Below are 15,874 nucleotides of genomic sequence, written 5' to 3' on the forward strand. Positions count from 1 at the left end.
CTGCCGCTGTGTTGTCAGGTTAGTATAATACTACTACAGACTGCCGCTGTATTGTCAGGTTGGTATAATACTACTACAGACTGCCGCTGTATTGCCAGGTTGGTATAATACTACTACAGACTGCCGCTGTGTTGTCAGGTTGGTATAATACTACTACAGACTGCCACTGTGTTGTCAGGTTGGTATAAAACTACTACAGACTGCCGCTGTGTTGTCAGGTTAGTATAATACTACTACAGACTGCCACTGTTGTCAGGTTAGTATAATACTACTACAGACTGCCACTGTGTTGTCAGGTTGGTATAAAACTACTACAGACTGCCGCTGTGTTGTCAGGTTGGTATAATACTACTACAGACTGCCACTGTGTTGTCAGGTTAGTATAATACTACTACAGACTGGCGCTGTATTGTCAGGTTGGTATTATACTACTACAGACTGCCGCTGTGTTGTCAGGTTGGTATAAAACTACTACAGACTGCCGCTGTGTTGTCAGGTTGGTATAATACTACTACAGACTGCCGCTGTGTTGTCAGGTTGGTATAAAACTACTACAGACTGCCGCTGTGTTGTCAGGTTAGTATAATACTACTACAGACTGCCACTGTTGTCAGGTTAGTATAATACTACTACAGACTGCCACTGTGTTGTCAGGTTGGTATAAAACTACTACAGACTGCCGCTGTGTTGTCAGGTTAGTATAATACTACTACAGACTGCCGCTGTGTTGTCAGGTTAGTATAATACTACTACAGACTGCCACTGTTGTCAGGTTAGTATAATACTACTACAGACTGCCGCTGTGTTGTCAGGTTAGTATAATACCACTACAGACTGCCGCTGTGTTGTCAGGTTAGTGTAATACTACTACAGACTGCCGCTGTGTTGTCAGGTTAGTATAATACCACTACAGACTGCCGCTGTGTTGTCAGGTTAGTATAATACCACTAGAGACTGCCGCTGTGTTGTCAGGTTAGTATAATACTACTACAGACTGCCGCTGTATTGTCAGGTTGGTATAATACTACTACAGACTGCCGCTGTATTGCCAGGTTGGTATAATACTACTACAGACTGCCGCTGTGTTGTCAGGTTGGTATAATACTACTACAGACTGCCACTGTGTTGTCAGATTGGTATAAAACTACTACAGACTGCCGCTGTGTTGTCAGGTTAGTATAATACTACTACAGACTGCCACTGTTGTCAGGTTAGTATAATACTACTACAGACTGCCGCTGTGTTGTCAGGTTAGTATAATACCACTACAGACTGCCGCTGTGTTGTCAGGTTAGTATAATACTACTACAGACTGCCGCTGTGTTGTCAGGTTAGTATAATACCACTACAGACTGCCGCTGTGTTGTCAGGTTAGTATAATATCACTAGAGACTGCCGCTGTGTTGTCAGGTTAGTATAATACTACTACAGACTGCCGCTGTATTGTCAGGTTAGTATAATACCACTAGAGACTGCCGCTGTGTTGTCAGGTTAGTATAATACTACTACAGACTGCCGCTGTATTGTCAGGTTAGTATAATATCACTAGAGACTGCCGCTGTGTTGTCAGGTTAGTATAATACTACTACAGACTGCCGCTGTATTGTCAGGTTGGTATAATACTACTACAGACTGCCGCTGTATTGCCAGGTTGGTATAATACTACTACAGACTGCCGCTGTGTTGTCAGGTTGGTATAATACTACTACAGACTGCCACTGTGTTGTCAGGTTGGTATAAAACTACTACAGACTGCCGCTGTGTTGTCAGGTTAGTATAATACTACTACAGACTGCCACTGTTGTCAGGTTAGTATAATACTACTACAGACTGCCGCTGTGTTGTCAGGTTAGTATAATACCACTACAGACTGCCGCTGTGTTGTCAGGTTAGTATAATACTACTACAGACTGCCGCTGTGTTGTCAGGTTAGTATAATACCACTACAGACTGCCGCTGTGTTGTCAGGTTAGTATAATACCACTAGAGACTGCCGCTGTGTTGTCAGGTTAGTATAATACTACTACAGACTGCCGCTGTATTGTCAGGTTAGTATAATATCACTAGAGACTGCCGCTGTGTTGTCAGGTTAGTATAATACTACTACAGACTGCCGCTGTATTGTCAGGTTGGTATAATACTACTACAGACTGCCGCTGTATTGCCAGGTTGGTATAATACTACTACAGACTGCCGCTGTGTTGTCAGGTTGGTATAATACTACTACAGACTGCCACTGTGTTGTCAGGTTGTTATAAAACTACTACAGACTGCCGCTGTGTTGTCAGGTTAGTATAATACTACTACAGACTGCCACTGTTGTCAGGTTAGTATAATACTACTACAGACTGCCACTGTGTTGTCAGGTTGGTATAAAACTACTACAGACTGCCGCTGTGTTGTCAGGTTGGTATAAAACTACTACAGACTGCCGCTGTGTTGTCAGGTTAGTATAATACTACTACAGACTGCCGCTGTATTGTCAGGTTGGTATTATACTACTACAGACTGCCGCTGTGTTGTCAGGTTGGTATAAAACTACTAAAGACTGCCGCTGTGTTGTCAGGTTGGTATAATACTACTACAGACTGCCGCTGTGTTGTCAGGTTGGTATAAAACTACTACAGACTGCCGCTGTGTTGTCAGGTTAGTATAATACCACTACAGACTGCCGCTGTGTTGTCAGGTTAGTATAATACCACTAGAGACTGCCGCTGTGTTGTCAGGTTAGTATAATACTACTACAGACTGCCGCTGTATTGTCAGGTTAGTATAATATCACTAGAGACTGCCGCTGTGTTGTCAGGTTAGTATAATACTACTACAGACTGCCGCTGTATTGTCAGGTTGGTATAATACTACTACAGACTGCCGCTGTATTGCCAGGTTGGTATAATACCACTACAGACTGCCGCTGTGTTGTCAGGTTAGTATAATACCACTAGAGACTGCCGCTGTGTTGTCAGGTTAGTATAATACTACTACAGACTGCCGCTGTATTGTCAGGTTAGTATAATATCACTAGAGACTGCCGCTGTGTTGTCAGGTTAGTATAATACTACTACAGACTGCCGCTGTATTGTCAGGTTGGTATAATACTACTACAGACTGCCGCTGTATTGCCAGGTTGGTATAATACTACTACAGACTGCCGCTGTGTTGTCAGGTTGGTATAATACTACTACAGACTGCCACTGTGTTGTCAGGTTGGTATAAAACTACTACAGACTGCCGCTGTGTTGTCAGGTTAGTATAATACTACTACAGACTGCCACTGTTGTCAGGTTAGTATAATACTACTACAGACTGCCACTGTGTTGTCAGGTTGGTATAAAACTACTACAGACTGCCGCTGTGTTGTCAGGTTGGTATAATACTACTACAGACTGCCACTGTGTTGTCAGGTTAGTATAATACTACTACAGACTGGCGCTGTATTGTCAGGTTGGTATTATACTACTACAGACTGCCGCTGTGTTGTCAGGTTGGTATAAAACTACTACAGACTGCCGCTGTGTTGTCAGGTTGGTATAATACTACTACAGACTGCCGCTGTGTTGTCAGGTTGGTATAAAACTACTACAGACTGCCGCTGTGTTGTCAGGTTAGTATAATACTACTACAGACTGCCACTGTTGTCAGGTTAGTATAATACTACTACAGACTGCCACTGTGTTGTCAGGTTGGTATAAAACTACTACAGACTGCCGCTGTGTTGTCAGGTTAGTATAATACTACTACAGACTGCCGCTGTGTTGTCAGGTTGGTATAATACTACTACAGACTGCCGCTGTGTTGTCAGGTTAGTATAATACTACTACAGACTGCCGCTGTGTTGTCAGGCTGGTATAATACTACTACAGACTGCCGCTGTGTTGTCAGGTTAGTATAATACTACTACAGACTGCCGCTGTATTGTCAGGTTAGTATAATACTACTACAGACTGCCATTGTGTTGTCAGGTTGGTATAATACTACTACAGACTGCCGCTGTATTGTCAGGTTGGTATAATACTACTACAGACTGCCGCTGTGTTGTCAGGTTGGTATAATACTACTACAGACTGCTGCTGGAGATGGACAGATCAATACTTTATTGATAAGTGTTTTATTGATGTCCAAGGGGAATTCACTGTTATACAAACAACAAAAATAATAACAATGATATACTGCAAGAAGTTCTCCCATCAAAGTGATCGTTTACTTAGGATATTTGTAGCATTTAAAAAGCCCATGCATCTACACCAGCATTAAATAGATTACCAGTTCTCAAACATGTGAAATTAAGAGTAATAGGATGAAAAAGCATACAATTAAACCTATACACACTACCTACTTGTCCAATGTCCCTTGTTCTAATTGTGAGGACTGTGCATATCTCTCTTTGCAGATGTAGTTATACCAGAAAGCCCAGAGGCCTATATAAAACTGACAGAGAGCACACTGAGATCCTCCTCTGGTAGGCAACTAGCCACACTAGCATGCTAACGTGCTTAAGCACAAATACCATATAATTTACCATAGCATGCTAACGTGCTTAAGCACAAATACCATATAATTTGCCATAGCATGTTAATAAAGTATGATGAGCAAACAAGGCATATGTGTAATTTATCATCGCATGTCAATAACATATCACAAAACTAAATATACTAACATGCCTGTTCAACTGTGGTAAATTAACATAGCGTGCATCATTCACCATTGTTGCAAGCACAATCATTATTCAAGAATGTATACACCGTATAAGAATGTATACACCATATAAGAATGTATACACCATATAAGAATGTATACACCGTATAAGAATGTATACACCATATAAGAATGTATACACCGTATAAGAATGTATACACAATATAAGAATGTATACACCATATAAGAATGTATACACCATATAAGAATGTATACACCATATAAGAATGTATACACCATATAAGAATGTATACACCATATAAGAATGTATACACCGTATAAGAATGTATACACCATATAAGAATGTATACACCGTATAAGAATGTATACACAATATAAGAATGTATACACCATATAAGAATGTATACACCATATAAGAATGTATACACCATATAAGAATGTATACACCGTATAAGAATGTATACACCGTATAAGAATGTATACACCATATAAGAATGTATACACCATATAAGAATGTATACACAATAGCATGCTAAAGCACTTTTCCATTCACCTTTATTGGTATCACATCACGCAACTGATCATATAAACCACCTACTTTTCCTTCTTTGTTTGCAGTTTTTCAACACTGACTAACTTTTAACATTGCTTGTTTTTTCCATTATGAGCATGTTCTCAAAGGTGGACCAGTCTGCCAGTATCTACCACTACTGTTTGTCAAAATGAAATTGTAGACTGGCAAAAAACAAACCCCCAGAGAATTCTCTCTCCTTGTTGGCTGACCCCCTCCTGACCCCACAGGTGAGCCAGGTCAGCTGGAGGCCCACCTGAGACAGTTGGACCAGGCTGTGGACTCTGGCCGCTACTCTGTCCAGCAGGGAGAGGCGGCTGCCTGCAGTGGCCAGGCCAGCACCAGCCCTGAGCTGGACTCGACTTACATGGGCTATGTGAGGGCTTTCTCTCTTAGAAAATCTCCTAGTAATAGTATGGCTAAAACTGTAAGAAATATACAGAAAAACCCAAATGTCATGTCGTAGCATGATAAGACTATGTTCCCTGTCTGTTGTAGATGCGTCTGATGGGAGAGTGTCGGGGCAGTATAGATGCAGTGAAGAGGGCTGGAGGACAGCTGACTGAGGAGGATGATGACATGCCAGGACTCACCAACCCCACCAGCACAGACAGCCAGAGTGCAGGTTGGTGATACACACACAAACACACATACACACACTCTCTCTCGCTTATTATAATCAATAATGTGGGATGAGTCAACTGAAACTGTGTTACTTCTCTCCCCAAGGTGTGATTGAGCGCTGGGAGCTGATCCAGGCTCGGTCTCTGAGGGACAAACACAGACAGAAGCAGAACCTGCAGCAGTGTCACCAGCTGATCTCAGACCTGCAGACCATGAGGGCATGGCTGTGCGAGGCAGAGGCAGAGCTGGGACAGCTACGGGTGCTAGACCTCAGCACAGACATACACACCATCCAACAGAGGATCAGAAAGCTCAAGGTGTGTGTGCGTGCATCTTATGTATACCATTTGCATCTATGTGCCACATGATACCCATGGTCTCTATGATTTCCCATACCCATGTACAGTGTAATCACGAGCCTGCGGGTCCAGTGCCCAGGCAGAGACCTATATAGCACAAACACATCACCCCAGCTGCTGTAGTCAGTTACACATCACCCCAGCTGCTGTAGTCTGTAACACATCAGACCAGCTGCTGCAGTCTGTAACACATCAGACCAGCTGCTGCAGTCTGTAACACATCAGACCAGCTGCTGCAGTCTGTAACACATCAGACCAGCTGCTGTAGTTTGTTACACATCACCCCAGCTGCTGGAGTCTGTTACACATCAGACCAGCTGCTGTAGTCTGTAACACATCAGACCAGCTGCTGTAGTCTGTAACACATCAGAACAGCTACTGCAGTCTGTAACACATCAGACCAGCTGCTGTAGTCTGTAACACATCAGACCAGCTGCTGTAGTCTGTAACACATCAGACAGCCCAGCTGCTGTAGTCTGTAACACATCAGACAGCCCAGCTGCTGTAGTCTGTAATACATCAGACAGGCCAGCTGCTGTAGTCTGTAACACATCAGACCAGCTGCTGTAGTTTGTTACACATCACCCCAGCTGCTGGAGTCTGTTACACATCAGACCAGCTGCTGTAGTCTGTAACACATCAGACCAGCTGCTGTAGTCTGTAACACATCAGAACAGCTACTGCAGTCTGTAACACATCAGACCAGCTGCTGTAGTCTGTAACACATCAGACCAGCTGCTGTAGTCTGTAACACATCAGACCAGCTGCTGCAGTCTGTAACACATCAGACCAGCTGCTGCAGTCTGTAACACATCAGACCAGCTGCTGCAGTCTGTAACACATCAGACCAGCTGCTGTAGTTTGTTACACATCACCCCAGCTGCTGGAGTCTGTTACACATCAGACCAGCTGCTGTAGTCTGTAACACATCAGACCAGCTGCTGTAGTCTGTAACACATCAGAACAGCTACTGCAGTCTGTAACACATCAGACCAGCTGCTGTAGTCTGTAACACATCAGACCAGCTGCTGTAGTCTGTAACACATCAGACAGCCCAGCTGCTGTAGTCTGTAACACATCAGACAGCCCAGCTGCTGTAGTCTGTAATACATCAGACAGGCCAGCTGCTGTAGTCTGTAACACATCAGACCAGCTGCTGTAGTTTGTTACACATCACCCCAGCTGCTGGAGTCTGTTACACATCAGACCAGCTGCTGTAGTCTGTAACACATCAGACCAGCTGCTGTAGTCTGTAACACATCAGAACAGCTACTGCAGTCTGTAACATATCAGACCAGCTGCTGTAGTCTGTAACACATCAGACCAGCTGCTGTAGTCTGTAACACATCAGACAGCCCAGCTGCTGTAGTCTGTAACACATCAGACAGCCCAGCTGCTGTAGTCTGTAATACATCAGACATGCCAGCTGCTGTAGTCTGTAACACATCAGACCAGCTGCTGTAGTCTGTAACACATCAGACCAGCTGCTGTAGTCTGTAACACATCAGACCAGCTGCTGTGGTCTGTAACACATCAGACCAGCTGCTGTAGTCTGTAACACATAACACATTCCAGCTGCTGTAGTCTGTAACACATGACACAGCCCAGCTGCTGTAGTCTGTAACACATCACACATTCCAGCTGCTGTAGTCTGTAACACATGACACAGCCCAGCTGCTGTAGTCTGTAACACATCACACATTCCAGCTGCTGTAGTCTGTAACACATGACACAGCCCAGCTGCTGTAGTCTGTAACACATCAGACCAGCTGCTGTGGTCTGTAACACATCAGATCAGCTGCTGTAGTCTGTAACACATCACACATTCCAGCTGCTGTAGTCTGTAACACATGACACAGCCCAGCTGCTGTAGTCTGTAACACATCACACATTCCAGCTGCTGTAGTCTGTAACACATGACACAGCCCAGCTGCTGTAGTCTGTAACACATGACACAGCCCAGCTGTTGTAGTCTGTTACACATGACACAGCCCAGCTGCTGTAGTCTGTTACACATCAGACCAGCTACTGTAGTATGTAACACATTAGACAGGCCAGCTGCTGTGGTCTGTAACACATCACACAGGCCAGCTGCTGTAGTCTGTAAAACATCAGACCAGCTGCTGTAGTCTGTAACACATCAGTCCAACTGCTGTAGTCTGTAACACATCAATCCAGCTGCTGTAGTCTGTAACACATCACACATTCCAGCTGCTGTAGTCTGTAACACATCAGACAGGCCAGCTGCTGTAGTCTGTAACACATTAGACAGGCCATCTGCTGTAGTCTGTAACACATCAGACAGCCTATCTGCTGTAGTCTGTAACACACAGCCCAGCTGCTGTAGTCTGTAACACATTAGACAGGCCATCTGCTGTAGTCTGTAACACATCAGACAGCCTATCTGCTGTAGTCTGTAACACACAGCCCAGCTACTGTAGTCTGTAACACATCAGACAGCCCAGCAGCTGTAGTCTGTAACACATCACACAGCCTAGCTGCTGTGGTCTGTAACACATCAGACAGCCCAGCTGCTGTGGTCTGTAACACATCACACAGGCCAGCTGCTGTAGTCTGTAACACATCAGACAGCCCAGCTGCTGTGGTCTGTAACACATCACACAGGCCAGCTGCTGTAGTCTGTAACACATCAGACTGGCCAGCTGCTGTAGTCTGTAACACATCACACATTCCAGCTGCTGTAGTCTGTAACACTTCACACAACCCAGCCACAGTCTGTTACACATCAGACCAGCTGCTGTAGTCTGTAACACATCAGACCAGCTGCTGCAGTCTGTAACACATCAGACCAGCTGCTGTAGTCTGTTACACATCAGACCAGCTGCTGTAGTCTGTAACACATCAGACCAGCTACTGTAGTCTGTAACACATCAGACAGCCCAGCTGCTGTAGTCTGTAATACATCAGACAGGCCAGCTGCTGTAGTCTGTAACACATCAGACCAGCTGCTGTAGTCTGTAACACATCACACAGCCCAGCTGTTGTAGTCTGTAACACATCAGACCAGCTGCTGTGGTCTGTAACACATCAGACCAGCTTCTGTAGTCTGTAACACATCACACATTCCAGCTGCTGTAGTCTGTAACACATCACACAGCCCAGCTGCTGTAGTCTGTAACACATCACACAGCCCAACTGCTGTAGTCTCTAACACATCACACAGTCCAGCTGCTGTAGTCTGTAGCACATCAGACCAGCTGTTGTAGTCTGTAACACATCAGTCCAGCTGCTGTAGTCTGTAACACATCAGACAGCCTATCTGCTGTAGTCTGTAACACTTTAGAAAGCCTATCTGCTGTAGTCTGTAACACATCACACAGGCCAGCAGCTGTAGTCTGTAACACATCAGACAGCCCAGCTGCTGTGGTCTGTAACACATCATACTGGCCAGCTGCTGTAGTCTGTAACACATCAGACTGGCCAGCTGCTGTAGTCTGTAACACATCACACATTGCAGCTGCTGTAGTCTGTAACACATCACACAGCCCAGCTGCTGTAGTCTGTAACACATCAGACAGCCCAGCTGCTGTGGTCTGTAACACATCATACTGGCCAGCTGCTGTAGTCTGTAACACATCAGACTGGCCAGCTGCTGTAGTCTGTAACACATCACACATTCCAGCTGCTGTAGTCTGTAACACATCACACATCCCAGCTGCTGTAGTCTGTAACACTTCACACAACCCAGCTGCTGTAGTCTGTAACACATCAGACCCAAGAATGTCAACAGACTATAAATAGCCCGGCTGATCTGAAGCCTGGTGGGGTTCGCTAACCTACACCTAGTTTACTGACACCTACTGTTAGTGCTCCTGTACTAGCTCTGCTCTGTCATCACCAAGCCTATTTATAACTACTGTAAACCAGTAAAGGGCAGTATGGGTCAGTCTACCTACAGTACTTCTCCCTTTATTATATTTATTATACATTATACTGATAGTGTTACACATAGTGTATATGCACGTGGTAAACATTCCCATACGGTCCAACACGTAACATAACAATTACACAAATACTTACAAACAAACAGCCAAACACACACAGTCACTCATTTATCCTCTCCACTCTTCCAGGAGCTGCAGAAGACCATGGACGGCCACAAGTCCCAGGTCCTGTCAATCAACCTGAGCAGCGCTGACTTCCTCCAATCAGATCCCGACTCAAAGGAGGCGTGGGAGCTGAGGGACGGGCTGAAGGAGATGAACTCACGCTGGGATTGGCTGGGCTCATCGCTGGAGGACTGGAGGGCAGAGCTACAGAGGGCCCTGATGCAGTGTCAGGTACAACAAACACGTACATGTAAACGTACACAGTCATACACACACACATGAAAGAAACCTGTGTTTTTCTGTCTGTTAATCATCTGTCATCTCTCTCTCTTCTCTCTTCTCTCATCTCTCATCTCTCTTCTCTCTCTCTCTAGGAGTTCCATGAGCTGAGCCACGGTCTGCTGTTGTGGTTGGAGAACATTGACCGTAGGAGGAACGAGGTTGTCCCCATCCCCCCCAGGCTCGACCGTGAAACACTACGGGCTCACCACAGAACACTCACGGTACTTTCCACACCAATACACACAAACTGTGGGCAACACTCCAAATCTGTTTATCCTCTCAAAAGACCAATATCCTAAAGGATTGTAGCCTAGCCCAAATCAATTATATTTACCACTACCCCTCTCACCTCCTTCCCCATTCACCTCCAGCAAATCAAGCGTGAGCTGCTGGACTCCCAGCAGAAGGCTTCCTCCCTCCAAGAGCTCTCAGCCCAGCTGCTTGTCCACACCCAGGCCACGTCCCAAAGCCAACCCCAGGCTTCAAAGCAGGCCCAGAACCAGCTCCAGGGTAGTGAGCATCTGGAGGCCCAGGAGAAGGTGCATGTGATCGGGAACAGGCTGCGGCTGCTCCTCCGGGAGGTCAGCACTGACCTGGAGGGCCTGGAGAGGAGACTGGAAACCATGGACACACAGGTCAGAGGAAAATACACATAAGACCTACAGCCGTATCACATACATTTACAGTGTGGGCTTTTTAGTGCAACCATTATGACAATCACTCTCCAGGTAACTAGTTAGTACTAGTGAATGAAATAGTGAAATGCACCCTGTGTGTTCGGATGAGCATCAAGAGAAAAATCAAGACTAGTCTTCAGACTGACTGTCTGTCCTTGTCCACATTATTGATCCTTTGTAGGACTCACTGCCTTTGTCTGCTGTGGACAAATCTGACATCTCTGGATCCACCAGCCCCGTCTCAGAGGGGACCTCAACGAGTCGCCGGCGATCGGTAATGTCTCCCTTTGTACCTATCTAGGATGTCACAGTCCTTTACCGGGGGCTGTTATGTGTGTAGAAAGTCATTAGTGTGGGGTATACTGGTTAGAGAAATAGCGATTCACCCTGACCGATTTATAGAGTGATCTCCCAAATGTTATTCTTAACCCAAAATGTCACCCCCTTTCCCTCTCCCAATGCATGCTAACCCCACAGGACAACTCTCTACCCCAGCTTTTACCCCGCAGCCACCCACCAGCCCTTTCTGTTTTCATTCAGTTAATTAAGGCAATTCATTGACGTTGCGTTTTACCCTTTGTTTATAGATTGCTTTATTGCTGCCCTGCTAATATGACGCTACACCACCAAGGAATATGTTGCCCCACAAGCTGTTGTTCTTTGAGATGGGTTTTTGCTACCTTCACCATGTAGATCTGCGTAGCCAAAAATGCACAAGAAACACTGGCTTTTCACTAACTGACGCTTTTTAGAGGAGAATTGTAGTGTTCGCCAGTAGCGTAATTGCAACTAATTATAAACATCAATGCTTCTAGTCATTACAGCCCACTGTAACGCCCCTATATCATCATCATCATTTATTAATCAAATCCTGAAGCATTACTAATCATTGGCAACAAATAAACATGTCAAATGAACAGGATAACAACATTTCATGTATTTTCTAGCCACCTATAGATGCTAATATACAGTATGTTTGATGAACATATCTGTAAATGAATTGTTGTAATTGTAATTCTTAAACAATCCAATGTGAAAAGCCCGGTTTCTTGATACTCCTATCACCATCATGGATGTTGTTGCTGCACTTTAGTTGTTGGTGTTCTATTGATGTTACTGCTCTTTCTGTTATTTGTGGGTTGTTTTTTTTCTCTCATCTGAAGCTTGGTGTTTATTTGCTCCGGACTGAACCATTCTTTCTTTCTTTTACCCCCGTCCTGCTCATTGCGTGGTACAGCCCCGGGGCAAAAGTAGTCATGCCCACCCAGGACCCCCCGAGAGCGGCCCACATCACAGGTACCTCTCTCCTGGACTCTAGAACCATGGGAGGATGATGGAACCATGACTGCATACTTTGTACCTGTACAAATTATTAACCCAATCAGTCAATCATTCAAATCAATTATACTCTATGCATCCTCTATATGGTTAGGAAACCGATCCTAAACCAGTTCGTTAGGGCAGAAGCTGTGATAGGTCCTCTGATAGGTCCTCTTCTGCCTCTCTTATCTGTTGAGAAATGATGCATCCTCTTTAACCCTCCAAACTTCCCCAACGTTGGCCCATATGAGTTCCATGATCTTCCTTCCTTCTAGAAGCGACGTAACCAAGCCAGCTGTTAAAAGTCGTGAATCACCTAGTTCAGGGGATTCCTTTCTTCCTTTATTGAATGAAAGTGGAATGTTTTCTGTTCTTTCATTGCTCTCTGCTGCTGTGCTCTGCTGTCTGAACGATGCTGCCAACGCTTGTCTGTCATCTTTTTACTGCTCACCTATCTGGCACCACTAATCCCTGTAGTTATTTCTCACCCACTAGATGGCATTATCTGAATATACAGTATCTGTTTCGCCCCCCTCTTCTTTGCTGACTCACTTTGCCTTCTGATTTTTTCTTAGTCACTTTCCCTCCCTCTATTCCTCTCTTTCTCTTAATAGAAAACTAGCTATCTGCTGTAATGAACTGTCTGAATCTCTTCCTCCTTCCTTTCTCTCCATCTCTATTTTCCCTTCATCCCCCTCTCACCGCCGTACTAATAACCCACCCACCTCTGTACTGCTCTCTTTGTTCTTTTGAGTCTTCACTCCGTGCTTTCTATTAAATGGATCCTAATAATGACATGTAGGCCGGGTTGAAGCCTGGCCCTAAATTAGCTCAGGGATGAGTGGTCGAGAAAAGGTAATGAGGCTCTGTTGGGTCTGATGGGCTCCATTGTATGAACAGGCCCAAGCTCTGCTAGCTCCCTGTTAGTCACTAATTGGCTTCGGAAATTGAAATCTAGTAGACGAGGTTGCCATGGAGATCAGGGGGTTCTTTGCGGCCCCAAACTGTGGATCTCCTGAGGTAGGGCTGCTGAGGTAAAACACACATCACAATGCTCTCACCATTAATTTAAACTATTAATGAGAGATAGAGACATGTAGATAGAGACATAGGGTGTGGATGGCCTTCAGACAGACAGACTGCTAACAGCTTCCTCCCCCAGGCCACCAGGCAGCCCTGTGAGGATGAGGCCAGGTGGAGGAACGCAGCGTTCCTCTCTCCTCTTGGCTCCTTCTCTGTGAGTCTCTGGAGGGGTCTCTGGTACAGCGGTCTCTGCTCGGAATGAGACGTGGCATTGAACTCTCACACAGTCGGCTGTACGGCCAGGGTTTCTCACTCAGTGAGAAAAACAAGACTGAGACAGCTAGGAGGGATTTTACTTCATGTTCCCTGTGCATAGGAGAGATTATGTGTGTAGAAATTGCTGCTTTGGTTTGTGCATGAGTGTGTGTAACCTTTTCTCTGTAGTGTTTGAGTAACCTTGTGTGTGTGTGTGATTGGTATGCTTACTCTGGTGTGTTGTTTGTTACAATCTTAACCCTTTTCACGGTATCATACCTCTATACAGTTTTTACTCATGTGTGTGTGTATATGTGTGTTCCTGTGTCTAAAATCATACTCTGCTATTTCTGGTGTGTCTAATGCCGTTCTCTCTCTCCCTGACCAGCTCTCAGAGCGGCGCTGGCTGCGCTTCCTCCCGTTCTGACTTCCCCCTGGTCCCCTCTTCCTCGTCCTCCTCGTGCCCCCCAAGGGGCCAGTCCTTTATCCTGAGGGTGCTGAGGGCAGCTCTGCCCCTCCAGCTCCTCCTCCTGCTCTTGATTGGCTTAGCCTGCCTGGTGCCCATGACAGAGGAGGACTACAGCTGCCACCATGCCAACAACTTTGCCCGCTCCTTCCACCCCATGCTGCGCTACACCAATGGACCCCCACCCATATGAGGGTCATCACTTCCTGGTTCCAGAAATACTTTCTCATCTGAATGAATGTCCCCTACTGCTGTACACCGGTGGACTCATGCCCATAGAAGAGGACCTCCTGGATTATATTAACATTACCCCTCCCTTCAGGACTCTCTTCCTCTGCTACACAGAGATGACATTCACTCATTTTAGACTCTCTAACACCTAACAAACCAACCGACTAACAAAAGCATCCCAAGGCTACATGGCCTAAACAGCCTCTATATGAAACATGTTGTTCAACACCCATCTACAAGATGAATGGACCTATACCTTGTGGATCCCCTTATATCCAAAACAAATCTCTATTAGTTTTGTATTCTTTATAGTAATCTGTATTTTATTTTTTACAGTTTCAGAGGAAACGTCTTGAGTCTGAAGAAAAAACACAGCACTACTTATATGTTGGGAGCCAAAGTGGACTGTGCTGTGTGTCAGTGCTGCTGCTATTTATTTATTAACTCAATCAGCATTCGGTAGATGTTAGACTCAATTAGGCTAGGGGGCTTCCGGTGAAGTTTGAATAGCGAACATTCCCATTAGTCCTAGAGATCCTATAGAGCTAAAAGCTGAACCTAGAGCACTGACATGGGAGAAAACTACAGGGACATGACTGACCTGCAAACACATGTTGAAATACCTAATTGGTTATAGTTATAGTTAGTTCAGGGTTAAGGTTAGAAGTTTGGTTAAGATTAGGGTTAACTTTAGGATTAGAGTTATGGGTTGGTATGCCAGTCACGTCCGTTTAGTGGAATCCCACTGACATGAGCGCTATTGAATGAAGGTACTGCACTGAAGCCGTCCACAAGATGGCCGACGTCTTCCTCCTCGGGCCAAGGCAAGTATTTAACGTCAATATTATTTCAGTGTTTTAAAGCAAAACAATCGATGCAACAAGAAGAAACCAGTAAACTGACTTGTAAGATTCAGGTGATTTGTATAGTGATGCCTTTGAATATGGCAGTTATTTTTTGTTTGTTTTATTAGCATGCACTTGAAATCCCTTGCTTTAAAAAAAAAAGCCAAACAATCACTGGTAGTGTTAAGTAGATGGATGTTATATAGTGTGCTTTGTAATAATAACGATGATGATGATGATCCTAACTGGGTGGAGACATCTAAATCACTGGGCTGTTCAAAAATGAAACTGTAAAAACAATGAAAAATGAAATGGTTATTTATGTATGTACAGTTTGCTAATGCTGAGCTAATGAATAATACTCTCTCTTTGCATAATAAAATACAGTACATATTAAATATTAGGCTTTGTATTCCTTTGAGTTTGCATTACTGAATAACACAAATGCCAGACAGTAACTTAAATATAATAGATACATAAAATATTTACAGTATT

At 44.7% G+C, this 15,874-nt stretch overlaps 1 protein-coding gene across 1 annotated transcript in view; it reads left to right on the plus strand.

Moving 5' to 3' along the window:
• The window catches only part of syne1a (spectrin repeat containing, nuclear envelope 1a), a 212,702-nt gene extending 196,925 nt beyond the window's left edge, over positions 1–15,777 (plus strand). Inside the window, exons 138-147 of the mRNA XM_036975988.1 lie at positions 4,391–4,459; positions 5,458–5,603; positions 5,726–5,852; positions 5,957–6,168; positions 10,305–10,511; positions 10,655–10,783; positions 10,934–11,197; positions 11,421–11,513; positions 12,477–12,535; positions 14,226–15,777. Coding sequence (XP_036831883.1) covers positions 4,391–4,459; positions 5,458–5,603; positions 5,726–5,852; positions 5,957–6,168; positions 10,305–10,511; positions 10,655–10,783; positions 10,934–11,197; positions 11,421–11,513; positions 12,477–12,535; positions 14,226–14,496 — 1,577 coding nt within the window. The 3' untranslated portion in view covers positions 14,497–15,777. The remainder of the gene's footprint in view (positions 1–4,390; positions 4,460–5,457; positions 5,604–5,725; positions 5,853–5,956; positions 6,169–10,304; positions 10,512–10,654; positions 10,784–10,933; positions 11,198–11,420; positions 11,514–12,476; positions 12,536–14,225) is intronic.
• Positions 15,778–15,874: the final 97 nt, after the last annotated feature.

The sequence above is a fragment of the Oncorhynchus mykiss genome, chromosome 4 (assembly GCF_013265735.2).
Source record: "Oncorhynchus mykiss isolate Arlee chromosome 4, USDA_OmykA_1.1, whole genome shotgun sequence".
NCBI classification, from domain to species: domain Eukaryota; kingdom Metazoa; phylum Chordata; class Actinopteri; order Salmoniformes; family Salmonidae; genus Oncorhynchus; species Oncorhynchus mykiss.